The sequence below is a fragment of the Hemicordylus capensis genome, chromosome 2 (genome assembly GCF_027244095.1).
Source record: "Hemicordylus capensis ecotype Gifberg chromosome 2, rHemCap1.1.pri, whole genome shotgun sequence".
In the NCBI taxonomy this organism is placed as follows: domain Eukaryota; kingdom Metazoa; phylum Chordata; class Lepidosauria; order Squamata; family Cordylidae; genus Hemicordylus; species Hemicordylus capensis.
In genome coordinates this window covers 223,123,801-223,149,854 of record NC_069658.1, presented here as the reverse complement: position 1 = coordinate 223,149,854, position 26,054 = coordinate 223,123,801, and the positions used below count along the sequence as shown (strand labels likewise).

General features: G+C 47.6%; 1 protein-coding gene across 5 annotated transcripts in view; it reads right to left on the bottom strand.

Moving 5' to 3' along the window:
* The window catches only part of NR2F6 (nuclear receptor subfamily 2 group F member 6), a 133,816-nt gene extending 112,650 nt beyond the window's left edge, over positions 1-21,166 (bottom strand). For 2 of the 5 annotated variants that reach the window (XM_053294964.1, XM_053294966.1), the window contains exons 1-4: positions 20,879-21,166; positions 13,949-14,097; positions 10,157-10,275; positions 5,037-5,161 (exon numbers count right to left, since the gene is read on the bottom strand). In XM_053294964.1, the coding sequence (XP_053150939.1) occupies positions 5,037-5,161; positions 10,157-10,275; positions 13,949-14,097; positions 20,879-20,887 (402 nt within the window). In that variant the 5' untranslated portion in view covers positions 20,888-21,166. Of the gene's footprint in view, positions 1-5,036; positions 5,162-10,156; positions 10,276-13,948; positions 14,098-20,878 lie in introns of those variants that run through there. The other 3 variants (XM_053294963.1, XM_053294965.1, XM_053294967.1) reach the window with 3 other exon arrangements.
* Between the last annotated feature and the right edge of the window lie 4,888 nt (positions 21,167-26,054).

The window sequence follows — 26,054 nt, the reverse complement described above, 5'->3', positions numbered from 1 at the left end:
CTAGGAGTAGAGGTAGGATTCAAACAAAGAATAAACCACTACATGGCAAAGCAAACCAAGATTTGGTGATCATCTGGTATACAAATCCAGGTTTGTTAAATAAACCTTAGTTAAAATAAGTATTGGTTTCACGTGATAAGAACATAAGAACATAAGAACAGCCCTGCTGGATCAGGCCCAAGGCCCATCAAGTCCAGCATCCTGTTTCGCACAGTGGCCCACCAGATGCTGCTGGAAGCCACAGGCAGGAGTTGAGGGTGTGCCCTCTCACCTGCCATTTCTTCCCTGCAACTGGTACTCAGAGGCATCCTGCCTTTGAGGCTGGAGGTGGCTCACAGCCCTCCGACTAGTAGCCATTGATAGACCTCTCCTCCATGAAGTCATCCAAACCCCTCTTAAAGCCATCCAGGTTGTTGGCTGTCATCACATCCTGTGGCAGAGAGTTCCACAAGTGGATCACGCGTTGTGTGAAAAAGTACTTCCGTTTGTTGGTCCTAGACCTCCTGGCAATCAATTTCATGGAGTGACCCCTGGTTCTAGTGTTGTGTGAGAGGGAAAAGAATTTCTCTCTCTCCACTTTCTCCACACCATGCATGATTTTATAGACCTCTATCATGTCTCCCCGCAGTCGTCTTTTTTCTAAACTAAAAAGCCCCAGGTGTTGTAGTCTTGCCTCATAAGAAAGGTGCTCTAGGCCCCTGATCATCTTGGTTGCCCTCTTCTATACCTTCTCCAGTTCAACAATGTCCTTTTTAAGATGTGGGGACCAGAATTGTATGCAGTACTCCAAGTGTGGTTGCACCGTAATTTTGTATAAGGGCATTATAATGTTTGCTGTTTTATTTTCAATCCCCTTTCTAATGATCCCTAGCATTGAATTTGCCTTTTTCACAGCTGCCGCACATTGAGTCGACACTTTCAACGAGCTGGCCACCACAACCCCAAGATCCCTCTCCTGGTCAGTCACCAACAGCTCAGATCCCATCAGCATATACTGGAAGTTGGGGTTTTTCGTCCCAATGTGCATCACTTTACACTTGCTAACACTGAACCACATTTGCCATTTTGTCGCCCACTCCGCCATTCTAGAGAGATCCTTTTGGAGCTGCTCACAATCCGTTTTGGATTTCACTACCCGGAAGAGTTTGGTATCATCTGCAAATTTGGCCACATCGCTGCTTACCCCTGCTTCTAGATCATTTATGAATAAATTAAAAAGCACCGGTCCCAGTACAGATCCCTGGGGACCCCACTTCTTACTTCCCTCCATTGTGAAAACTCTTCATTGATACCTACCCTCTGTTTCCTGTCTTTCAACCAGTTAGCAATCCACACATGTACTTGTCCCCTTATCCCATGACCGCTAAGTTTCCTCAGGAGTCTTTGATGAGGAACTTTGTCAAAAGCTTTTTGGAAGTCCAGGTAGACTATGTCAACTGGATCACCTTGATCAACACACTCGTTGACACTCTCAAAGAAGTCCAAAAGGTTGGTGAGGCAAGATTTACCTTTGCGGAAGCCATGCTGGCTCACTCCCAGCAGGGCCTGTTCTTAGCAATAGCAATAGCACTTACATTTATATACCGCTCTATAGCCGGAGCTCTCTAAGCGGTTTACAATGATTTAGCATATTGCCCCCAACATTCTGGGTACTCATTTTACCGACCTCGGAAGGATGGACGGCTGAGTCAACCTTGAGCCCCTGGTCAGGATCGAACTTGTAACCTTCTGGTTACAGGGCGGCAGTTTTACCACTGCGCCACCAGGGGCTCTTGTTCTTCTAGGTGCTTTACAATTTTATCCTTGAGGATGCTTTCCATCAATTTGCCTGGAACGGACGTTAGGCTAACTGGCCTGTAATTTCCCGGATCGCCCCTGGATCCCTTTTTGAAAATCGGTGTTACATTTGCTACTCTCCAGTCCTCTGGTACAGAGCCCGATTACAGGGATAAGTTAAATATTTTAGCCAGGAGGTCGGCAATTTCACATTTGAGTTCTTTGAGGACTCTTGGATAGATGCCATCCGGCCCTGGTGATTTGTTAGCTTTCAGTTTTTCCAGACAGTTTAGAACATCATCCCTTGTCACTTCTATCTGACTCAGCTCTCTAGCCTCCATCCCTGAAAAGCCTGGTTCAGGAACAGGTATATGCTCAGTATCCTCTGCCGTGAAGACAGATGCAAAGAACTCATTCAGCTTCTCTGCAACCTCCATATCCTCCTTAATAATCCCTTTCACTCCCTCATTGTCTAATGGTCCAACTGCTTCCCTGGCAGGTTTCCTGCTTCTGATGTACTTAAAGAAGTTTTTGTTATCCCCCTTGATACTTTTGGCTAAATGTTCCTCAAACTCTCTTTTTGCCTCCCTTATTGTCACCTTGCATTTCTTTTGCCAGAGTTTGTGTTCCTTTCTGTTCTCTTCGTTTGGACAGGCCTTCCAATTTCAGAAGGAAGTCTTCTTCCCTTTTATGGCTTTCTTGACGGTACCCGTTAGCCATGCTGGCATCCTCCTGGACTTGGTGGTACCTTTCCTCCTTGGCTGTACAATCTAACTGGGCTTCTAGTATTGTGGTTTTGAGTAAACTCCATGTACTTTGGAGTGAAGTGACTCTCCTGATTTCCCCCCTCAGCTTTCTTTTCACCATACTCCTCATTTTGGAGAAGTTTCCTCTTCTGAAATTCAAAATGTCTGTGTTAGACATCCTTGGTGATTCTCTCCCCACATGTATGCTGAATTTGAGGGCACTGTGGTCACTGTTCCCTAAAGGGTCGATGACACTGACATCACGCACCGGGTCCTGTGTGTCACTCAGAATTAGGTCCAAGGTCGCCTTCTCTCTGGTTGGTTCCAAGACCAACTGTTCTAGGGCACAGTCATTTAGCGTATCTAGAAATCTGACCTCTTTGTCCTGACTTGAATGTGAATTTACCCAGTCTATGTGTGTGTAATTGAAATCACCCATAATTACAGCCCTGCCTCTCCTTGATGCCTCCCTGATTTCCTCCTGCAACTCCCAGTCACTGTCGGCATTATGATCCGGAGGGCGATAGCACGTCCCCTGTAGCACCTTCCCTTTCTGGCCTTGTATAGTCACCCACAGGGTTTCTGTGGAGGACTCCAGTCCACCTAGGTTTTCTAGCTTGTTAGATTCTATCCCTTCTTTAACATACAGCGCTACCCCTCCTCCAAGGCGCCCCTCCCTGTCCTTTCTATAGAGTTTATACCCAAGGATAACAGTGTCCCACTGGTTCTCACTGTTCCACCATGTTTCTGTTATGCCCACTATATCTATTTCTGTGTTAGCAACCAAGCACTCCAGCTCACCCATCTTGGCTCGGAGGCTTCTGGCATTGGCATATAAGCACCTATATGCTGAATCTCTCCCCAGATGTATGCTATTCTTTTGACTCTTTGACCTACTGGCACAGGCTCCCGTCTGCTCTTTATGCGGTTCTGCTCTGTCCCCTTCTGTTTTATCTGAATTCTTTGCACCCTCACACTTTAAAGGATGGCTTTTGCCAAACGGGATACTGCCCAGCTCCCATCGGCTGTTCCCCAGGTGTCATTTTAAAAGCTGCTGTGCAACCTTTTTGATTTTAAGTGCTAGCAGTCTGGTTCCATCTTGGTTCAAGTGCAGCCCGTCCCTTTTGTAGATGCCTTGCTTGCCCCAAAATGTGTCCCAGTGCCTAACAAATCTAAACCCCTCCTCCCAGCACCATCGTCTCATCCACGCATTGAAACCCCTCAGCTCTGCCTGTCTCACTGTACTTGCGCGTGGAACAGGTAGCATTTCTGAGAATGCTACCTTGGGGGTCCTGGACTTCAAAATGCTACCTATCAGCCTAAATTTGGCTTCCAGGACCTCCCGACTGCATTTCCCCACATCGTTGGTGCCGACGTGCACCACGACAGCTGTCTCCTCCCCAGCACTGCCTAGGAGTCTGTCTAGATGCTGCGTAATGTCCGCAACCTTCGCACCAGGCAGGCAAGTCACCGTGCGGTCAACACGCGGGTCACAAACCCATCTCTCTATCCCTCTAATGATCGAATCACCAACTACAAGGAAGCCCCCACCCCCCAGAGGAGTATCCCCTGTGCGAGAGGATATGGGCTCATCATCCACGGAAGGGGTCCCTTCTAAAGGAGCATTTCCCTCTTCCTCAGACCGAAGTCCTCCTTGCCCAAGACCTTTATTCTCCCTGACAGTAGAGGAGCTACCAGCCCTGGAGTGGGATGCCTCTATCACATCCCTGAAGGTCTCGTCCACATGCCTCTCTGTCTCTCTGAGCTTCTCCAGATCCGCCACCTTGGTCTCAAGGGAACGGATTTGTTCCCTGAGAGCCAGGAGCTCCTTGCACCGAGCACACACCCATGACTTCTGCCCATGGGGCAAATAGTCATACATGTGGCACTCTGTGCAATACACTGGGAAGTGCCCCTTCCCCTGCTGACCTTCTATCTTCATACTGTTTTGGTTGGCTGTTTACAGTATTTAGGGAGCTTATTGTCTGTTTATTAGATAGTTTATTAGGATAGGTCTCAGCTGTAATGGTCAACTATTTAACTGTCCAAACAGCCTTTCCCAAGAATATGAGGGATACGAGGGAGGGATATGTACTTACGTTCTCTTCTCCACCAGGCTCCTTGTGATCCTTGTGATTGCGGGGGCTTGTTCCAGGCTCCCCCGCACACTTCCCGCTAAACTCCTGCAAAACTCCTACGTCCTGTTTGCTATCCCTGTCCGCTATGCTCTGTTCGCTATGCTCTTGGGCCTTCACCTCATATGTAGAGTAGCCTGATGTCTGAACCTGCCCACTAGAGTAGGGTTTCTTAACCTTGGGCCCCCAGATGTTGTTGGACTGCAACTCCCATCATCCCCAGACATGGCCTTGTAGTGAGTTGTAGTCCAACAACATCTGGGGGCCAAAGGTTAAGAAACCCTGCACTAGAGGGTTGTTGAGTCCCTCCGTTCTTTCAGTCTTCAGACATTTGGTCACTTGAAACAGATTTCAGTTTGGGAAATCTGAGTTTGCCTACCTCAGCCACCTGTGCGTAACCTTCCAGCTCAGCTTCTGCACTGGGAATGCGGCTCCGGTGGGAGAAAACTGTATTCTCCAGAGATGTGACAGCTTTGTGCACATCTAGAAAGAGGTCAGCATGGCCTAGAAAGTAGGGGAAAAATAAGGTGATTTGGGATTAAAATCTGAGTGATTTCCAATTACAAACAGGGAGTGTGTGTTTTGGGTTATTTATTTATTTAATGTATTTATTTATTTATTTAGCAAATTTGTTGACTGCCTGACTTCCTTAGACTCGAGGAGGTTTACATAAATTAAAACAACAACAAGAGAAGAAGGCAAGAGAAGAAAGGGGAGGGGAGAGGAAAATGGGGGGAAAGAAAAAGACCCCCCCCACACACACACATCAAAAACTAAAAGCCTGGCAAAATAGATAGGTTTTCAGGAGCTTCTTAAAGGACAGAAGAGAGGGGGCTTTACGAATCTCAGGAGCCAGTGTGTTCCATAAGGAGGGGGCTGCCACAGAGAAGGCCCTCCCACAAGCCCGGGCCCCACATACCTCCCCTGGGCCTGCAACTCTGAGAAGGCCCACCTGAGACAACCTCACAGGATGGGTCGAAGTTGGATGGGAGAGGCAGTCCTGAAGGTACACAGGAACCAAACCCTGAAGGGTTTTATTGGTGATAACCAGCACCTTGAATTGGACCCGGAAGCGAACTGGCAGCCAATGCAGTGACTTCAGCAAAGGTGAAACAGGATCACACTTTCTGCTGCCCATAAGCAGCCGGGCCACAGCATTTTGGGCCAGCTGAAGCTTCCAAGTCATCTCAAAGGCAACCCCAGGTAGAGAGCATTGCTGTACTCCAACCAAGAGGTGATAAGGGCATGAGTTCTGGTTGCCAGGGCCTGCCGGTCGAGGTAAGGCCGCAGTTGGTGCACCAGACGAAGCTGGGCAAAGGCTCCCCAGGCCATGGCTTCCATCCAGCCATCCAGGATGGCCCTCAGATCGCGAGCCTGCTCTTTCAAGGGGAGCGTGACCCCCATCAAGGGAAACACTCTAAACCAGAACCTGGCCAGATGGAGAACTGAACAAGAGCAACTCAGTCTTGGAGGGATTAAGCCAGAGCTTGTCTTGGCCCATCCAAACCTTTACAGTCTCCAGACACTGGGTCAACACATTCAAGGCATCCCCGGATAGGCCCGGGGTGGCAATGTACAATTGGGTATCATCAGCATACCCAAACCGACGGATGACCTCACCCAGTGACTTCATATAGATGTTTAAAAGCATGGGAGCGAGAACTGAGCCCTGCAGCACTCTGCAAGAGAGAGGCCATGGGCTAGAGCAGGGATTCTCAATGTTGGGTTCTCTGAGGTTATTGGACTTCAACTCCCATAATCCCCAACCAAAGGCCATGTGGGCTAGGGGATTATGGGAGTTGAAGTCCAATGACATCTGGGGACCCAATGTTGAGAACCCCTGGGCTAGAGCACTTGCACAAATTTGCAAGCTATCTAAAACTGCCCACTAAGGTAGGAATGTAACCAGCACAACACTGTGCCCCCGATTCCCAATCCCTGCAGACGATCCAGAAGGATACCATGGTCAGGGGCGTAGCTATAATTGAGCAAAAGGGTTCAAAGAACACGGGCCCCCAGCTCCTGAGAGCCCTCCAGCTCCATCCCTCCCTATTTTCTTCATGATCTCCCTCAATCTGGAGGGCCGCCAGAGAGAGGGATGAACACGGGCCCCCTATCCCCTAGCTACGCCCCTGACCATGGTCAATGGTATCAAAAGCTGCGGAGAGATCTAATAGAGCCAAGAGAGGCATGCTCCCCTCATCGAGTGAAAAGGGTCAAGGAAATCCACTTCATCTAGGATTCTCTGCAGTTGAGCAGCAACAACGTTCTCCAAAACCTTCCCCCAAAAGGGAAGGTTGGAGATAGGTCTAAAATTATCTAGTATCTCTGAGTCCAGGGAAGAAGACTTCAGGAAAGGGCAGACCATTGCTTCTTTCAAAGCTAGAGGAACCTCTTCCTCCCTGATCCGTACACTGATCGAGGCCAACGTTTGAATGGTGCTTTAGTTACTTTTATTCCAGCCCTGGAGCAGAGGCGGGGCTAAAAAACAGCCAGCAGAAGTTTCTGAGCAAGTACATCATAGTCACACACGGCCATCACATTTATAGTTGTGCCTGCATCAATTTAAACATGAACTTTGTGCCCTTCTATGAAAACATAGCGATGAGGGAGACCCTTATGGTCAGAAATACTTAGGGCTGGAGAACAGACAGTATCTATCTATATATTTATTTCTCCTAGGTGTGCCAGGGAAAATGTGTCCCGGCAAGCCATCTGGTTGGCTGGGGCACAGGCCAATGGCGGCAGCGGGCCGGCCTGCTGGCTGGGGACTGGCTGGAACTGGGAGGCCAGCGGTGGGCCACAGAACCGGCACCTGGCCCCAGCTGTGGAGGCGTGGCAGCGGTGGGCCTGGGCACGGCAGCGGGCTGGCCCACTTGAAATGGATGCCACTGGGAGGCAAGCGGCGGGGTGCGGAGCCGGTACTCGACCCGGAGGCAGGCCTGAGGGCCCAGCTGCAGAGGCGAGGCGGCAGTGGCGGGCCTGTGGCAGAGGCGCCCTTGGAGCAAAGGTGCCTGTGGGAGCCGGTGCAGGAGGGAACCGGGCGGCGGAACTTCTCTGTTTGCCGCCTGGGAGAAGGAACTGCGGCGGCGGGGGCCGTTTCGGCCACCCGCCACCCGGTAAGGAGGGCCTGGCCTGTGGCAGCGGAGGTAAGGTACTCAGTGCGAGGAGGGGAGGGGGGAGGGCAAGAAGGAGGGGGAGGACAGGGGAGGGGGAGGACAAGGGGGAGGGGGAGGGCAAGAGAGAGTGGGGCAGGGGGAGGGGGCAGGGGAGAAGGGAAGGGAGGGCAGGAGAGAGTGGGGCAGGAGGGGAAGGGAGGGCAGGAGAGAATTGGGTGGGAGGGAGGGGGGCAAGAGAGTGGGGTGGGAGGGAGGGGGCAAGAGAGTGGGGTGGGAGGGAGGGGGAGGGCGAATGGAGCAGGAAGGAGCGGGGAACAGCCAGCCCCAAAGATTGCACAGATGCTCTGTGCCGGTCGGCTAGTAGTGTATGAATTCTCTCTCTTAGTTCTGCTTGTAGGAGTGGAGTGGGAGCCATTTTGAGTGCTGCTTTTATCCAGCAGCAAGAGCACTGAAGGCAGACTGCACTTGCCTCTCTGTAAATAATATCTCTCCCATTAAATGGTTAACATTATTCCTGATTCAACTCCACTGTCTTGTCCTCACATAGCACAACTCTCTCCTTGTATTCTACCAGTAGGAGCCTCTAAGAGCTCATATTGCTTGTCTCACAGATAGACTGTCACTTAGATTAAGTTGTGCTATATTCTTTGCTCCCAACAAAATCTCAGAGAATCCAAGTATGCCTTCACCTGGCAATAATACAATTTGCTTAAATAGAGTATCTTCTAGCAACAGAGGTGATAAGAAGATGGGACCGCAGCTCAGTGGTAGAACATCTGCTTTGCATGGTCCCAGGTTCAATTCCTGGCATCCCCAGGTAGGGCTGGGAAAGACTCCTCAAATCTTGAAGAGCTGCTGCCAGTCAGTGTATGAGACACTGAGCTAGGTGGACTGAGGGTCTGCCTCTGTAGAAGACAGCTTCATGTGGACTGAGTTGCTGTCTGTCTTCTTCTTGCTGTGGAAAGGACCTTATTTATTTATTTATTATTAAAACTTTTATACCGCCCTTCCAAAAGGCTCAGGGCGGTTTACATTAAAACACCACTAAAATCAATTAATAATTAAACAAAAATTATAAAACATAAAACAATGGTTAACAATTAAAAACATCATTAAAAAACAATTAAATAATCAAAACAATTTAAAAACAAGTTTTAAAAAGCTGAGAAAGCCTGGTTGAAGAGATGTGTTTTCAGGTGTTTTCTGAAAATTGCCAGAGATGGGGAGGATCGTATCACAACAGGGAGCGCATTCCACAATCTCGGGGCAGCAGCCGAGAAGGCCCGTCTCTGTGTAGCCACCAAACGAGTTGGTGGCAACTGGAGATGGACCTCCTCAAGTGACCTCAGCGGCCGGTGGGGCTCATAGCGCTTGAACTTTAGTTGCACTTGTTGATAAACAGAATTTGTTCTTTATGCCAACGAATACGACAAATGTTTAAATACCGCTTATCAACAAAGGTTCCCAAAGCGGTTTACTAATTAATTGATTGATTGATTGATTGATTTCTCTTAAATCTACCCATTGCTAATCCCGTGTGTGGCAGCTCTCGCGAGAGTTTGCAAGCAAACTGCATGGGGGGAAAGCGATTGGGCAGAAATGGACGGATGAGCAAGAGTGGCACCCAGGAAAGCAGTGGGGGGCGGGGGGAAGAAAGTGGTGGCAGCAGAAGAAGAAAGTGGCGGGTGTGGAGGGATGCAGCCAGCAAAAGCGGTTGGCCAGGTTGCCAGCCAGAGGGGAAAAAATTGGAAGGGGAGGGCTAAGAACAAGGGTCCGAGAACTAGAGGCACAGATGCTCTGCACCAGGCCCAGCTAGTAAGTAAGTAAGTAAGTAAATCAAATGCTCTCTGTTCCCAAAGGGCTTGCAGACACCAGCAGCAGTCACTGGAGGGATGCTGTGCTGGGGATGGATAGGGCCAGTTGCTCTCTCCCTGCTCAATAAGGAGAATTGCCACTTTTAAAAGGTGCCTCTGTGCTCAGTTAGCAGGGTCTAACAGTTTTTTAATGAATGAGATTTTTTTTCTCATTGTGATACTGTATTTGAATACTTATTCTCTCAATATTCTCCTCTTAGCCATGTTGCTATCCCAGCTGATATTTAAAGCGATGCTACTTTTGAACAAGGAGATTGCTTTTATCAGGCTCACAGCAACAGATAGGTCTCTCTGCTCTGCCACAAATATGTCCAATTTCCCTTTAAATCCCTCCTAAGCTTGTGACCATCAAACCTTCTTGTGGCAGCAGGTTCCAGAAGTGAATTGCATCAGGTGGTGAAGTTGCTTTTGTCTGCCTTGATAACAGAGAGCGGCCCCAACAACTACTTCAAGAAGCAGATTCTCACTGCATTGATCTTAGTGGAAAGGAAGGCAACCCTTCTTACCTTCCTCAGCACAGACTGCAGGAGGCAAAACGGGAGCCAGTCTTGGAAAATGCGGAAGGCATCGAGGGAGGCTTGCTGTGTATTCAGAGCCTAGGTCAGAAAAGTCCTCATCATCTCTGCTGGCAAAAAATGAGTCGTTAGAACTGTTTGTCTCCTGAGGTTTGATGTTTCACCTCCCACTGTCTCTGCCCTTGCCCTGACATATTTTGTGTTCTAAAGTTGCAAAGCAAGAGTGCATACCTAGGGACTCTTAGGCCACCTTCAGATGTCCAGTGGACCCCCACTCTCCCCGCGTTCGGATGAAATAGGAGCTCCCTCTCTGCAGTCTCACTTTGATAAGGACATCCCTGGAAGCCAACAGCAGCCAGACCAACGGAGGAGCTTCCTCCTCGAGACCGGTTGCAGAATTGGAAAAACTGTGGTGCCAGTGTTTAGACGTCAGGATGTGCAAATTGATTCAAATTTGAACTGATTCAACTCAAATGTGGGTGATTTTATTTATTCAAATTGAATCACCCTTTAAAAGGCCATTTGATTCAAATTTGAAATGGATTTTCAAAATTTGATTTGAATTCAATTCAAGAGCCATTTGGCACCTTTTTAAAAAAACCATTCAGGCCCCTTGATTGGTTAAAAAATGTGTCAAAATAGGGTTGAAACTATTTGAATTCAAATTGAATTGAATGTTCAGACCAAATTTGAATCTGATCCAAATTCAAAATGAATTTTCAGGATTTGATTCAATTCGAATTTCAAATTCAAAAAATCCATTTCATGCACATCTCTATTTGGACATAACACTGGCATCGTCAAACTGGAGAAACATGCAGCAAAACTTAATTCAGACCGAAGTACAAATTGGAGTCTGGGGAGACAATGCAGTTGCCCGCATTCAGAAGTACAGTTTCTGAATCCAGAGGTCCTTTCACCTTCGATTTCATGTTATGTGTGAATGCGGCCTTCGCTGTTCAGAAATAACCAGTCTTTGTTCAGTGATCCCAAATCTGCATTCTTGCTTAAGATAATCATAAATACATTATTGAATCAAACTAAAAGTCCATCTGTTATTATTTCTACTACTCTCAAGTGCATATTGTCCAAGGATTGTGTTCAGATCAGAAGTAGGAATAGACCCCCCAGTAGCGTAGTTACTATTAGGCTGAGGGGGACAAAGGGCCTTGGGCCCAGGGCATCCTCTTGCCTTCACTCTCGAAGTTCCCAGTCATCAAGGTGATAGGTGGGACTTCCATGCTTTGATGTGCTAGTGTCAGAAGCACATTGACACAGGAGGCGTGCCATTATCATTGCGGCACACATGCACCACCCATCCCTTCCCCCTCCTAGTCAGCGAGCAGTTCCTTCACTGGTTGGGTACTTCCTTTCTCTCCGTCGCTCACTGGGAGAGGGTGACGAGTGGTGTGGCCAAGCTCTGATGCCAGCCACGCCCCCTGCACCGACATGCTTCTGATGGAAGTGCCACCCATCACCCTCTCCCAGTGAGCAACCAACCTTCCTACACCTTGGAGTTTCACTCTATTTTGTACTGGCCAGACCTCACGTGGAGCACTGTGCTCAGTTCTGAACTCCACATTTTAGGGACAACATTAATGAACTTGAAGGAGTTCAAGATGACCTCTCCAGATGACCTCAATGGGTGGTGGGGCTTGCAATGAAGAAGTTCCCTTAAATAACCCAGGGTCTAAGCCATTTAGGGTTTTATAGGTTATAACCAGCACTTTGTATTTTGCCCAGAAACCTATTGGCAGCCAGTGTAGTTCTATCAACAAAGGAGTGATGTGGTCTCTCCAAGATGACCCAGAGACCAACCTAGCTGATGCATTCTGTACCAACTGGAGTTTCTGGACTTCATACAAAGGCAGCCCCATATAGAGCGCATTGCAGAAGTCAAGTCTGGTGGTTACCAACATATGTATCACTGTTTTGAGGTCATTGATCTCAAGAAACGGGTGCAGCCGGCGTATCAGCTGATGCTGATAGAAAGCCCCTCTGGCCACTACCTCAACCTGAGATACCAGGGAGAGGTGTGGATCCAGAAGCACTCTGAGACTGTGTACTTGTTCCTTTTGGGGAAGAGTGACACCATCTAGAACAGGAAGATCAAAATTGTCTCTGTAGTTCTGAACCCACACAATAAGTACCTCTGTCTTCAGTCTCAGTTTATCCTACCTCATCTAGCCCATTACTGCTTCCAGGCAGGCATTTAGGGAGGTTATGCCATCATCTGATGATGTTGACATGGAGAAGTAGATCCGGGTATCATCAGCATACTGATAACACCCAACACCAAGTCCCCTGATGATCTCTCCCACTGGTTTCATGTAGATGTTAAAAAGCATTGGAGAGAGTATGGAGCCTTGAGGGATATCATACTTAAGCTCAGATTTTGAAGAGCAACAGTCTCCAATTGACACCATCTGGAATCTATTCGAGAGGTAAGAGCGGAGCCACTGTAAAACAGTGCCTCCCACCCCCATCCCCCTCAGATGTTCCAGAAGGATACCATGTTCGATAGTATCGAAAGCCGCCGAGAGGTCCAAAAGGACCAACGGAGTCACACTTCTTCTGTCAATTCCCAATTGGAGATCATCCATCAGGCCAACCAAGGCAGTCTCCACCCCATAGCCCACCCGAAAACCAGTTTGATTCTGGTGCAGACCACGTCTCAATTGATCATTAATCAGTTACCAAGTTTTCTCACCACGTGTAAGCATGCACCTGGAAGGTTTTTGTACTTTTCCAATAGTAAAGAGAAGGAGAGTTCCCTGGAATTTCACTCAAGCCAGGGAGAGCTAAACTCTGTTAATAATAGGGTGTGGTGGCAGAGAATAAACTACTAAGTACAGAAAAGTTTGGGGAAAGCCTTTGTTCTGAACGTATAGACAGGATGATTCAGCATTTCTCTAAGACAAAGGCTGGGTAAATCCACTACACTAGCCTAATCCGCTTCCTTGTAAATCCCACCCATTGGTTCTATTCTGAGCAAAGAGACACCTGTTAAAGTGATGATTCTCTTAGATTTAGCGGGGGGGGGAGCAATTGGTCCTATCCAACCCCAGCACAGCATCCCTCCAGTGGCTGTTGCCTACCTTATGTTTCTTTCTAGATTGTGAGGCCTTTGGGGACAGGGGTCCATCTTATGTATGTATGTTTGTATTTATTTTTCTATGTAAACCACTTTGAGATCTTGGGTTGAAGAGTGGTATATACATATTCCTCATAGTAGCAGTAGTTGTTCCGCCCTCAGGAACAACAGAGAGCAAGTCCTCTCTTATGTGACAGCCCTTCAGATATTTGATGATGACTCTCATTTCCCCTATGAGTCTTCTCTTCTCCAAACTAAATATTTTGTTTATTAAATTTATATACCACCCTTCTGAAAGTGGCTCAACCTGGTTTACATTAATTTTTTTTTTAATAAAATAAAATAAAATCATTTAAACTAGATAAAATTAAGGCTTGCCTCTCTGGGTGTCCCCTCCTCCTGGTCACTGTCCTCCCCTCTGAGCCCCTCTTAAGCAAAGGTTTAACCAGTGTTTGCACATGTCCTCTGGTTTGCCAGCCCTGATAATAATTCCTGCCTTCATTTGCCTGTGCCTCAGTTCCTTCCAGTGTGCCTGCCTGCCTTCCCTGCTGCTGGATTACACCGATGGGGCCACCCTGGCCCAATCCAACAGGGATCTCCTCATGTTCTCGTGTGAAGGAGACCTCAAAATCAAATACTTCAAAGATGATCATGTCAACAGAAAAGCCATGCCCAAAGTGGGCACTTACCTGGCCTTCTGCTGCTGTAGGTGCTGTATTTTGCCATGGAGGTGGGCAATGGTCACCAGCAGCTCTGTGATCTGTTCCTCAAAGTGGAGGATCGCTCGCTCATCTGATATCTTCTCCTCGAACCTGTCATCCACCAGATCTGCTTCCCCCTTTTTGGATAGGAATAATAGAATCACATTTAATGACTAAAATAGCCTGTCCACACCAAAGAGTGATAATATGCAAAGAGTCCTGCTGGATCAGACCAGAGGTCCATCTCGTTCACCATTCTATTTCACACCAGAAGTCCCTCCCGTTTTTGCTCCCCTCTTATTCAGAGTTAGACTGCCTCTGCCATTTATAAATTATGGTTGATAGACTCCAACTCCACCACCTCAAATTTGTGTAATCTCCTAATAAAGCCAACTAAGTGGCTGGCCCATTATCACTTCTTGTGGCAGTGAGTTCCACAAGCTATTTCTGCCATATGTGAAGAGGGACTTTCTTTCATCTATCCTAAACCTACTGATGATCAGTTTCATTGGGCAAGCCCAAATTGTTCAGGCAGGCAGCATGCAGACTTTTAAGTGCCACAGAACTCTTCTCTCGGTTACTTTCCATTCTGACCAGATGTTTCTCTGAACCACCCTGTTTAGGTAGGCAGTGTGAAAACTTTCAAGCGGCACAGAAGTCTTCCCTCGGCAAATTTCCATCCTGCCCGATGATGAGTTTTGTCTAACTCAAAACCTCACATGTGCTTACAACCAGGGGCGTAACGATAGGGGGGCAGGGGGGGCACGTGCCCCTGGCGCCATCTTTGCTGGTCACGTGGGGGGCACCGCCATGACCTCCGCCGTCGCCGATCCCCCCTTTTTTTTAAATACAAAGTTCTCCGCAGAGCAGTCAAGGCGGGAGCGCGTCTACCCGGCGCCCCCTCCCCCATGAGCGGTCCCTCTTAAGTTCCGCGCGGCGCCCGCAGGCCCCCCCCCCATTGCTTTCATTCTTGCCGGCCTCCTGAGTCCTGGCTTGGCGGCGGCGGGCGCCTTTGCTGTGTGCTGCAGCTGCTTGAAGTGACGGAATGGCCAGAGGGGTCACGCACGCACGTGCGACTCGGCGGCGTGCTGTCGCGCTGCGCATACGCTCCCTCGGCTCGCCTTCTGCACGTGGTGCCGCAAACCATTAGAGTTTGGCGTCTTCCGGGGGTCCTGTTCAGTGCAGCCGAGGCATAACTTTTCCCGCGGCTCCCTCTGCCTGAAAGATTTCCCCCCGCCGGTTCGGTTCTTGGGAAACGCTGTGGACGGAGCAAGCCACTGAAAGCAGACAGCCCGCCCAGGACTGATCGTTTTACAGACACAGCCCAGGAAGAAGAGGAGGACGAATTGGTCGCCTCTCCTTCGTTCTGTTTCTTCTCTTCCCTGCCTTTGCCCCATCTCTCTTTCTCCTTCCGTCTCCTCTTTCTTCCCCTGCCTCTCTCTGCTTTCCTCCTTCTCCACCTCTTACTTTCTTTTTCGCTTTCTCCCCAGCCTCCAACGGCTCAGCTCCAAGATTACGGAACATGCAAACTCCAATTGTTCAATAACTTACTTATTGGAGACTTCCTTTCCTCTCCATCTCCCCCCCCCCCCAGCCTCTGTTGCTGCCCTAAACTCACACAGCACACATTACTCCAAATGCCCCTCTATAGACACACACGCAAACAGCTTCATTCGTTGGGGGAAAGGCAGCGGAGAGTGCGCACAGCCAGTAGTAAGTAAGCTGCCTGAGTCGCAGTGACTATGGCAGAGTTTAAGGCTTGGGTTTGTGTGCGTCTTTCCCCCTCAAGGCAATCTGGCCTGCCTCTGTTGCTTTCTCTTTAATGCACCCCTCGCCATCAGATCTAACCGTGTCCCAGTTCCAGCCAGAGCGAAGCCATCTGCAGGGAGTATCTTGTTTGATCCTTCATGTAGCACTAGCAATGTATTCTTTATACCATACCAGAAAATGGGCTGCTGGACCACTGTAACTCTTAATCCCTGCAGATGTTCCATTCTGTGATGCTTTCCCCCTTCTTTCTTAAATCTGCCTGAATTTATCAGCTAAAGAAATAATTAGTTTGTTTGAAAAACAGCTTTAAGCTCTTTGCCCAGTAAAATATCTTGTGATTTCAAATCCACAGTATACTATATTCATGTGCTTTTCCTTTTGCTGCTTCCCAGTGTTAATATGCAAGCAGTTTAGTAACAGGATTGCTGGCAGATGTACAGTACTGTACAAATAAGGCAATGAGGTTATTTTAATAGATTGCATGAAGTACTATTGTATTGGATGTTTTAATTTGCAGTACCCTGCCACATATGTGAGCAAACTATTAGTCTTGTACATTATCCCAACAGTAATGTACAAATAATGGCCCATTCCCATTTCTTAGGTTTGTGAAATAAATATTCCAGTTTGTTTAATTGGTTCCAATTCTGAGACAATGGGGACAAAGACCCAGGTCTTGCATGTATATCAGGAAAATCAAGGTGAGGGGCTGGTTTCAGGAGAAATATGTCTTGTCTGTTGAGATCTTTTCATGTGAACTCTGGTCCCAAAGGAGTTGAGACTGTTGAGACTGCATCATAGGCTTGAAAACAAATGCAGTAGTGATGTGCGCTTCAGTTGTTACAACTGTACATCCTAGCCATAACTGCGCAGCAGTACAGGACTTGGCAAAACAGGGACAAGTTCTGTAGGTTTCGTTTTGCTGAATGTGAAAAACCCAGCTCTGTTCACTATGAAATCACTTGCCCATCTTCATGCGTCTTACTCAAGTGGCCATAGGTTTTAGCTGAGTAGCACTGAAGAAAAAGGGGGAAGGAAGTAAAGGTCTGACCAAGGGGATAACAGGCCGAGGGATGAGGGAAGTTCTTTTTTGCATACACAGTCTCACTACTTGGTGGGCATCTTGCTAGTAACTTGGATAACTAGTTGCAATTACTGTGTTATATGGCTATAGAATAACACTTGGGACTGTGTGATTGGGAGCACGAGTTGGCGTATGGCTTTGGACCTTGATTTTGTTAGTATGCAGAGCCATGCTTGGTTTCTTGTCCGCCGCAACCCCCCCCCCCGCCAATTATTATTTTGCAACAATGCAATAAGATTTTATGGGAATTTCTGTTGATGTTCTTAAAAAATAAAATGTTGAAATGTTAATTATATTAAAAATTAAAGGCAATAAATATGTGGTGTCACGGGGAAATGCTTGACTAACAAGCAGAAGGTTGCCAATTTGAATTCCCGCTGGTATGAAACACCTATATTGGGCAGCAGCGATATAGGAAGATGCTGAAAGGCATCATCTCATACTGTGCTGGAGGAGGCAATGGTAAACCCCTCCTGTATTCTACCAAAAGAAAACTATAGGGTTCTGTGGGCTCCAGGAGTCAAAATAGACTTGGCAGCACACTTTACCTTTTCTTTACATTAAAAATTAATTGTGCCTGTTTTAAGTTTAGTGGTTGTAACTATCCAAATCAATTTCTATCTTTTGTTTGTAACAAGAGTATGCCTCTTTCCAAAAGCTATGAAAAGTCAGAATACTTTTTAAAGTATTTAACTTTAGTTGAAATAATGTTAAGTTCTTGCCTGTTGGTCTCTGGTATTCTAATTGGATTTATCTTGATTAACCTCTCATCCTGAAAGCTTTCCAGATAGACATCCTACACATTCCTTTAATTTAAAACAATTGCTAGGTGGTTTTTGTTGACTATTAGTTTCATGCACACATTCAGTGGTTAACTTCCCCCCTTATTTATCAATTAATCATTTTTTGCTGTAAAAGACAACTTGTTATAATGACAATTCCTGGATAATTTGCTTTAAGGAATGCAGTCGCCCTTACCTTTACAGCTGTAGGTCTGCCTTTAAGAGGATTTTGTGATGTATCCCCCCCCCCCAGGATCTTGCTTTCTCTCCCCCCCCCCCGATTTTTATCCTTAGATAACTATTTATCGCATTTTTAAATTTTTGGTAATTTTTGTAATTTTTAAAATAAAAGTTTTCTGAAACATGTGTGTCAGTCAGATGTATGCTGGGGGGGGGCACGGCAGGGGGGGGCGCAATTTCAGTGCTTGCCCCGGGTGCCGTTTTCCCTAGTTACGCCTCTGCTTACAACCAACAGAATTAGCTCTGGTACAAGCAGCACAGCCATGGTCACCCCAAGAGAGAGGCACATAAAATGTGAACTGAAGAACTCCATGCTGTCCTGGTCAGACCCTACACCCGCCCTTGAAGCCTTCCACCTGCTCAGTGTGACTGACCGTTCCGCCCCTTTCCCGTTCTCTTTGAAACAAAGCTGGCCTGCAAGTAAGCAAAGGAAGCAGGAGCAGGCAGAAGGCCTTCCTGTTTTCTGCAGGAACAATGGGTCGTTTATTCATGTGGGAAGACACACACACACCCTCCTCCACTGGACACAAAGATAACATAGTCCAAAGCTGGACTAAGCAGCCCTTCCTTAAACAGCTATTTGGGCTGGTGGTCTTTGGGTGGGGGTTGCGGGGGACAAGAAGGGCGGGGGCTGTCGGTGAATCAGAGCACATTATCCCAGAGCTGTACCCAGAAATCCTCTGTGCTATCAGTAGGCAACTATGGATCACACAGTATGGGCCTTTGGAGCCACCCCAAAGCCCTGTCCTGGTGGAGAAGGGACTTCCAGGTGCCATGACATTTGGACCTTCAAAGCAAAGACAGAAGAGACAGGCAACTGGCAGCCAGGGAGACTGGGTCTGGCCCCAGAAACCCACGTCTCAGCTTGCATGCGAGTAGTACGTCAGCAGGGAGAGGCAACGCTCCTGAGCTCCTGAAGTTAACCAAGTGTGTGCGGCTCGCTTTTGGAGAACGGACGCTGCTTAGGAACACAGGAAGCTGCCTTCTACCGAGTCAGACCCTTGGCCCATCTAGCGCAATACTGTCTACACTGACTGGCAGCGGCTTCTCCAAGGTCGCAGGCAGGAGTCCCTCTCAGCCCTATCTTGGAGATGCTGCCAGGGAGAGAACTTATTTTATTTATCACATTTGTATACCACCCAAAATAGAAGTCTCTGGGTGGTTTACAACCAAAATCTTGGAACCTTCTGCATGCAAGCGTGCAGATGCTCTTCCCAGAGCAGTCCCCTCTCCCAAGGGGAATATCTTACAGTGCTCATAGATGTAGTCTCCCATTCAAAATGCAATGCAGGACCCTGCTTAGCAAAGGGAACAATTCATGCTTGCTACCACAAGACCAGCTCTCCTCTCAGGCATCACAGAACCTAGACACAAAAACATAGGCAGCTGCCTTCTACCGAATCAGACCCATGGTCCATCTAGCTCAGGATTGTCCACCCTGACTGGCAGCAGTTCCTCCAAGGTTTCAGGTAGGAGTCTCTCCCAGGCCCACCTTCAGACTCTGCCAGAGATGGAACCTAGGATCTTCTGCATGCTAGTGTGCAGATGCTCTTCCACTGAGCTATGGGCTCCAACTCAATAAGACAGGGCTGCACAACTCTGGCCCCCCTGCATATGGGATTACGAATCCCATCATCCCTATTTGTCACTGTGGCTGGGGTTGATGGGATTTGTAGTCCAGACACAGCTGGAAGGCTGCAGTTGTGCAGCCCTGCCCTATGGGAAATATCTTACAGCAGACAGTGATCACATGTAGTCACCCATCCAAATACAAACCAAGGCAGACCCTACTTAGCAAAGGGGGCAATTTATGATCCGGACCACAAGATCAGCCTTCCTTCCCTGCTCCTGTCTGGCCCCTTCTGCTCAGCTGGTATATTTGTAAAACAGTGTTTCAAAAATAGCACAAGTAGACTCTACTTTTAACACCAGCCTCTTAATTTTCCCGCCAAATGAGGAGAAACAAGCAAAATAATGGCCAGGAAAATCAACAGCAGGATGAAAAGTAGGGTTGCCAACGCTCCCTTGCCCAAATAAGGGGCACGAGGTGGGGGAGGGGGAGTATGTGGGAGTAATTGGGAGCCTGAGTGGTGTATGTGTTTTTACCACTTTCAACTTAAACCATAGCTTACCACTTAGATTGCTTCTCCTCTGCTTATGGGTATAACCATGATTAGCCAAACTAGGTGTGATGTGATTTTGTTTTCTAGAAAGAGAAGCGTTGTCAGCCAGTAAGCACTGGCTAACTCTATGTTGGCGAACTCTTCTTCTTTTAGAGAGAGGAGCATTATTAGCCTAGTATGATTAGCCTAGTATGATTAGCTTGTATGATTTTCATGATCCCAATACCTGGAGAATGGCAAGTTAGCCAATCATTGATGGCTGTTAATGCTTTCGTTACTGTCCCCAGTATGGGACTGTTGGCAACCCTAAGCCTGCAGGCTACCAGAACCAGAGAGTACTCTGGCTGGGGAGGGAGAAGGGAAAGGAGTTGGGGCTCATGATCAGGACCTTTTCCCCATTATTAGTGAAAATAACTGGTTTGATCAGAGCCATTGGTTCTTCCCACTCAGGGGCATAGCAAGGTTGGAGTGGGCCCAGAGACAAGATTTTAAAATGCGCCCCCTCACTGAAACTCAGCTGATGAAGTAAATTATTTTTTTAAAGGTTTTGTAAATTGTGGACGATGCAAGTCATTTAATGATACCAGAGAAAGACATGCTGCTCTGGTAGCTCCAGGTCTTAACATTCACATTTATTTCGGAGGATGAATACAGCTGAAGGGAAGCCCGAGCGGATGCACAGCTGGGGGAATCAGTCATGTGACTTGCCTCTGGGGGCCCCCCCAGCCAGTGGGCCCCCAGACAACTGTCTCCCCTTGCCCTATTATAGTTACGCCCCTGTTCCCACTGGCTGAAAATGAGAGACAAATGGCATCTCATAAGGGAAAGGCAATTTGGGGCTGAAATAAGGAACTGTTGTTAACCCTAAAAGGGCCTTGGGCACACACACACACACACACACACACACCGCCGTCCTTACCTTCTCCATTCCCGCTCCTTCCACCTTCCCTCAGCAATGGGGAGCAGCAATCCAACAGAGCAACGCCACCAAAACAGCCCAGTCCGGCAATAGCGGCGGATCCCAAAATCCTCGCCACAAGTCCTGCTGCTGCTGCGAGGGACGACGCCAGGTCTTTCCTGTCTGAACAGTCAGTACATGTTTCCTGTCCTCAGCAAGAGGAAAACAGCAGGACTCGAGTGGGAGCTCCTTTTCCTGGTCTTCTCTCCAACAAGCTGGGGGATTAATCTATCTGGGTCTGCAATTCTAAGTGCCCTGAAGGAGGACTAGTCAGGGAGCCCAGGGGCAATGCTTTAAAAAGAGCCAAGCAAAGCACGGGGATGTTAATCTGGACCAACACAGCAGCATAGGATGAGTCAGACTCTTGGTCCATCGAGTTCAGTGCTTGCCATCTTAAAAGGAAATCCACGGGAGACCACAGGGACAGCCACAGGAGAGATGCGGTGCCGTACTGAGTAGGAACAGTGGCTCTGCCCCTGGAGCCTGGCCAGAAGGTGATTTTACTTTGGAAGGGCAAATGTGTATTCACATATGGTCCAGATTTACATCAAAGTCCTTGCAAGCTATCGGGGAGCACTCAATTTGGGTTTTTCGTTGTGCACTGGAGCTTAGCCCAATTTATGTCCAGGTTCTTGGACATAACTTGGAACCTTATGCAGAAGGTTCCAAGTTCCCTCCCTGGCAGCTCCGGAGGAGTGACTCCTGCCTGCAACCTTGGAGAAGCTGCTGCCAGTCGGTGTAGACAATACTGAACTAGATGGACCAATGGTCTGACTCAATATATGGCAGCTTCCTATGTAAAACAATTCCACTTTTTGCATCAGGTTTTTGGGCAAATTTGAAATATGCGATATGCCCCATAGGAAAGGAAAGATTGTGCCATTGAGTCGGTGTCATGAGAACAGCCCTGCTGGATCAGGCCCAAGGAGACCCATCTAGTCCAGCATCCTGTTACACACAGTGGCCCACCAGATGCCGCTAGAAGCCACAGGCAGGAGTTGAGGGCGTGCCCTCCCTCCTGCTGATACTCCCCTGCAACTGGTACTCAGAGGCATCCTGTCTGAGGCTGGAGGTGGCCTATAGCCCTCTGACTAGTAGCCGTTATTAGACCTCTCCTCCATGAAGTTATCCAAATCCCTCTTAAAGCCATCCAGGTTATTGGCTGTCACCATATCTTGTGGCAGAGAATTCCACAAGCTGATTATGCGTTGTGTGAAAAAGTACTTCCGTCTGCTGGTCCTAGATTTCCTGGCAATCAGTTTCATGGGATGACCCCTGGTTCTAGTGTTATGGGAGAGGGAGAAGAATTTCTCTCTATCCACTTTCTCCACACCATGCATGATTTTATAGACCTCTATCATGTCTCCCTGCAGTCATCTTTTTTCTAAACTAAAAAGCCTTGCCTCATAAGGAAGGTGCTGTAGGCCCCTGATCATCTCGGTTGCCTCATCTTGGTCACTCCTGGTGACCACAGAGCCCTGTGGTTTTCTTGGTAGAATACAGGAATGGTTTACCATTGCCTTCTCCCATGCAGTATGAGATGATGCCTTGCTATATTGCTGCTGCCCGATATAGGAGTTTCCCATATTCGGGGAAACACACCAGCGGGGATTCGAACCAACAGTTTCCGGCTCGTCAGGTTTTTGGGCAAATTCAAAATATGCAATATGTGTTGACCAGAATTGAACTGAGGAACCGTATTCAGTCCAGCATAGCAGCCCTCCCAGAGGCTGTGGCTGATGTCTCTTCCCCTTGTGTTGCTTTTTGGATTGTGAGTTCATTTGGGACTGGGAACTATCATCTCCTTCGTTCTGTTGTGCTTTGAGAACTTTCTGTTGTCGACAAGTGATATTTAAATATTTTAAACATTTTTAATAGTTTTCAAGGATCCATGCGTGAATTATGTTGGTCTCTCTTAAGTACTCCTTGTGAGTTTGTCAAAGCACCTGAAGAACAGATATATCAATGACTCGTGGTTCAGATTCAGTAAGGAACATACACAGGAACATAGCAAGATGCCTTATACTGAGTCAGACCTTTGGTTCATCTAGTTCAGTATTGTATACACTGACTGGCAGCAGCTTTTCAAGGAGGAAGTCTCTCCCAGCCCTACCTAGAGATGCTGCCAGGGAGTGAAGCTAGGTCCTTCTGCATGCAAAGCAGATACCCTACCACTGAGCTATGCCCCCATCCCCTCAGGGGAATATCTGACAGTGCTCACTTAAGAACAGCCCTTCTGGGTCAGGCCCAAGGAGGCCCATCTAGTCCAGCATCCTGTTTTGCACAGTGGCCCACCAGATGCCTCTGAGAAGTCCACAGGCAAGAGGTGAGGGCAAGCCCTCTCTCCTGCTGTTGCTCCCCTGCAACTGGTATTCAGAGGCATCTTGCCTCTGAGGCTGGAGGTGGCCCACAGCCACCAGACTAGTAGCCATGGATAGACCTGCCCACCGTGAATTTGTCTAAGACCCTTTTGAAGGCATCCAAGGAATTCCATAGATTAATTTGCGCTGTGTGAAAAAATACTTCCTCTCGTCAGTCCTAAATTTCCCAACATTCAGTTTCATTAGGTGACCCCTGGTTCTAGTGTTGTGAGAGGAGAAACATTTCTCTCTGTCCACCCTCTCCATAACTGTATATATCTCGATCATGTTTCCCCTCAGTTGCCTCTTTTTTAAAAAGTAAAGAGCCCCAGATGCTGTAGGCTAGCCTTGTAAGGAAGGTGCTCCAGGCCCCTGATCCTTTTGGTTGTCCTCTTCTGCACCTTTTCCAGTCCTACAATATCCCACATTTTAAAGTGGATGTTAATCACCTGGAATAAATTCAGGGACAGAGAGGGGTCTGGAAATCAAGTCCTCTAAATCATGGTTGAAAGAGTGGGTATGTTTAGCCTGCAGAAGAGAAGACTAAGGGGGTATACAATAGTCTCCAGATATTTGAAGAGCTGCCATGTAGAAAGAGGAGCAGACTTATTCTTTACTGCTGCTGAGGACATGACTAGAACCAGTGGGTTGAAATGTATAAGGAAACTGATTTAGGTTAGGCATTTGGAAAGATTTCCTGACTGCAAACGCTGAGGGACAGTGGAACAGTCTGCCTCATGCAGTGGTGGCTCTCCTTCCTCTGAGGTTTGCAAACAGAGGGTTGGACAGGATCTGTCAAGGATGCTGCAGCAGATTCCTTCACTAAGCCGAGCCGGGGGTTGGACTAGAAGACCTCCAAGGTCCCTTCCAACTCTCTTGATTCTATTATTCTATTAAGGTCAGGGCCAGGGGGATAAAGCCACTTCTCTGAAAACTTTGCTGAGTGGCTTTTAAATAAAAATTGGATGAGGAGTTATCAGGTAACTTTCCACCATTCTTCAAAATAGAATATGACCGTCATTGCTGTTATATTGCTTCATGAGCACTTTTGGTCACTGGGGGGTGAGGGAAGCATAAAAGTCCTCAAGTGATTAGACACCAGGCAGATGCCAGGAAGGGTCTACCAGAGCATCTCTGTGGTGGGACACCTTGGTGAGCACCCTTTCCCTCTCTTTTTTCTTCGCTATGTCTTAAACTTCTAATTTGTAATCTATTTTTTTCCCCTTTCAAGGTGCTGATTCCCATGCTGAGCTTCTATGCTTCTTTTTTATAGATAAGACCACTTTGCATGGGTAATTTTGTACTTTCTCTTGTAGGCTGGGTTTTCAATATTCTTTTTCTCTGAATGGGGATGTTGCCTTAAAAAAAATAATTGTTCAATTCTCACGGCACCTGGGATTCTCCCCCCACCCCCGAAAGCTCATCATATGCAGGTACAGTCAAGGCTTGAAATTCCTATTTGATCCCCCCAGAACAGCCAGCAGCCATGTTGGTTGTGCTGTGACATCACAACTGCCTGCCTTTCTTTGAGGTCTGGTTAGTCAGGACAGAGAGTAAGGTTTCCTGTAATAATTTGACCAAAAACAACCATGAGTTTGAAAACCCAGAGGGAACAAGCAGTGAATAGTATCATTGTGCAAGAGCACAACAAGAAATACAGGGGAAAAGTATTTGTGTGCCCCTTAGCAAAAGAAGCAACAAAAAGTGTGAGTAGATGCTGTGAAAAGAAAAAGTTGTTCAGTGAGAAAACACTGGTCACACACGTGTTTGTGTGTCAAGACATTTCACTGTTAGTACAAATACCTTGTGGTTGTTATCTCCTGATATTATTGTTTTATGCATATTTTTCACCTCAGAACTACTAGGTCACAGTGCTTTTACCAGCCTCCAACCTTGTATCTCATAAGGGTAAGGGCTGCTAAGTTCCTTGTAGGGATCAGAGGGCCCAGGACTTCTAATAATCATATGACAGGCAGACATTCAACAGGTGCAACCTTACCGAGCATGAGGATGGAAGCAGCACCCTGTTGATATTTTGCTTTTACTTCAGCTGCATGCCAGCCAGAACTTCAACTGGTGAAGTTCTAATCTCCAAATGCTAGGCCAAGGCTGCACAGCTTCAGCCCTCTTGCAGATGTTGGACTACAGCTCCCATCAGCCCTGACTATTGGCCGCTGTGGCTGTGGATGATGGGAGTTGTAGTCAGTGGTCCCTCTAACTTTTCTCATCTCTGTGCAGAATGAGTTTTGTTCTGGACAGCAGTATCAAGGCATTCAGAGTGAGGCCTTCCTGATTCAACCTGAGCGGGATCTAAAATTAACTGAGCGGATATCAGAAAACCTGTGAGAAACTCCACCTACTGAGTTTCTACCCATTGTTTAGCTATTATTATTATTTATTCGATTTCTATACCACCCTTCCAAAAATGGCTCAAAGCGGTTTACACAGAGAAATAACAAACAAATAAGATGGAACCCTGTCCCCAAAGGGCTCAGAGTCTAAAAAGAAACATAAGATAGACACCAGCAACAGTCACTGGAGGTACTGTGCTGGGGGTGGGTAAGGCCAGTTACTCTCCCCCTGCTAAATAAAGGGGAGAGGAGAGCTGGTCTTGTGGTAGCAAGCATGACTTGTCCCCATAGCTAAGCAGGGCCTGCCCTGGTTGCACATGAATGGGAGACTTGATGTGTGAGCACTGCAAGATATTCCCCTCAGGGGATGAAGCCGCTCTGGGAAGAGCAGAAGGTTCCAAGTTCCCTCCCTGGCTTCTCCAAGAT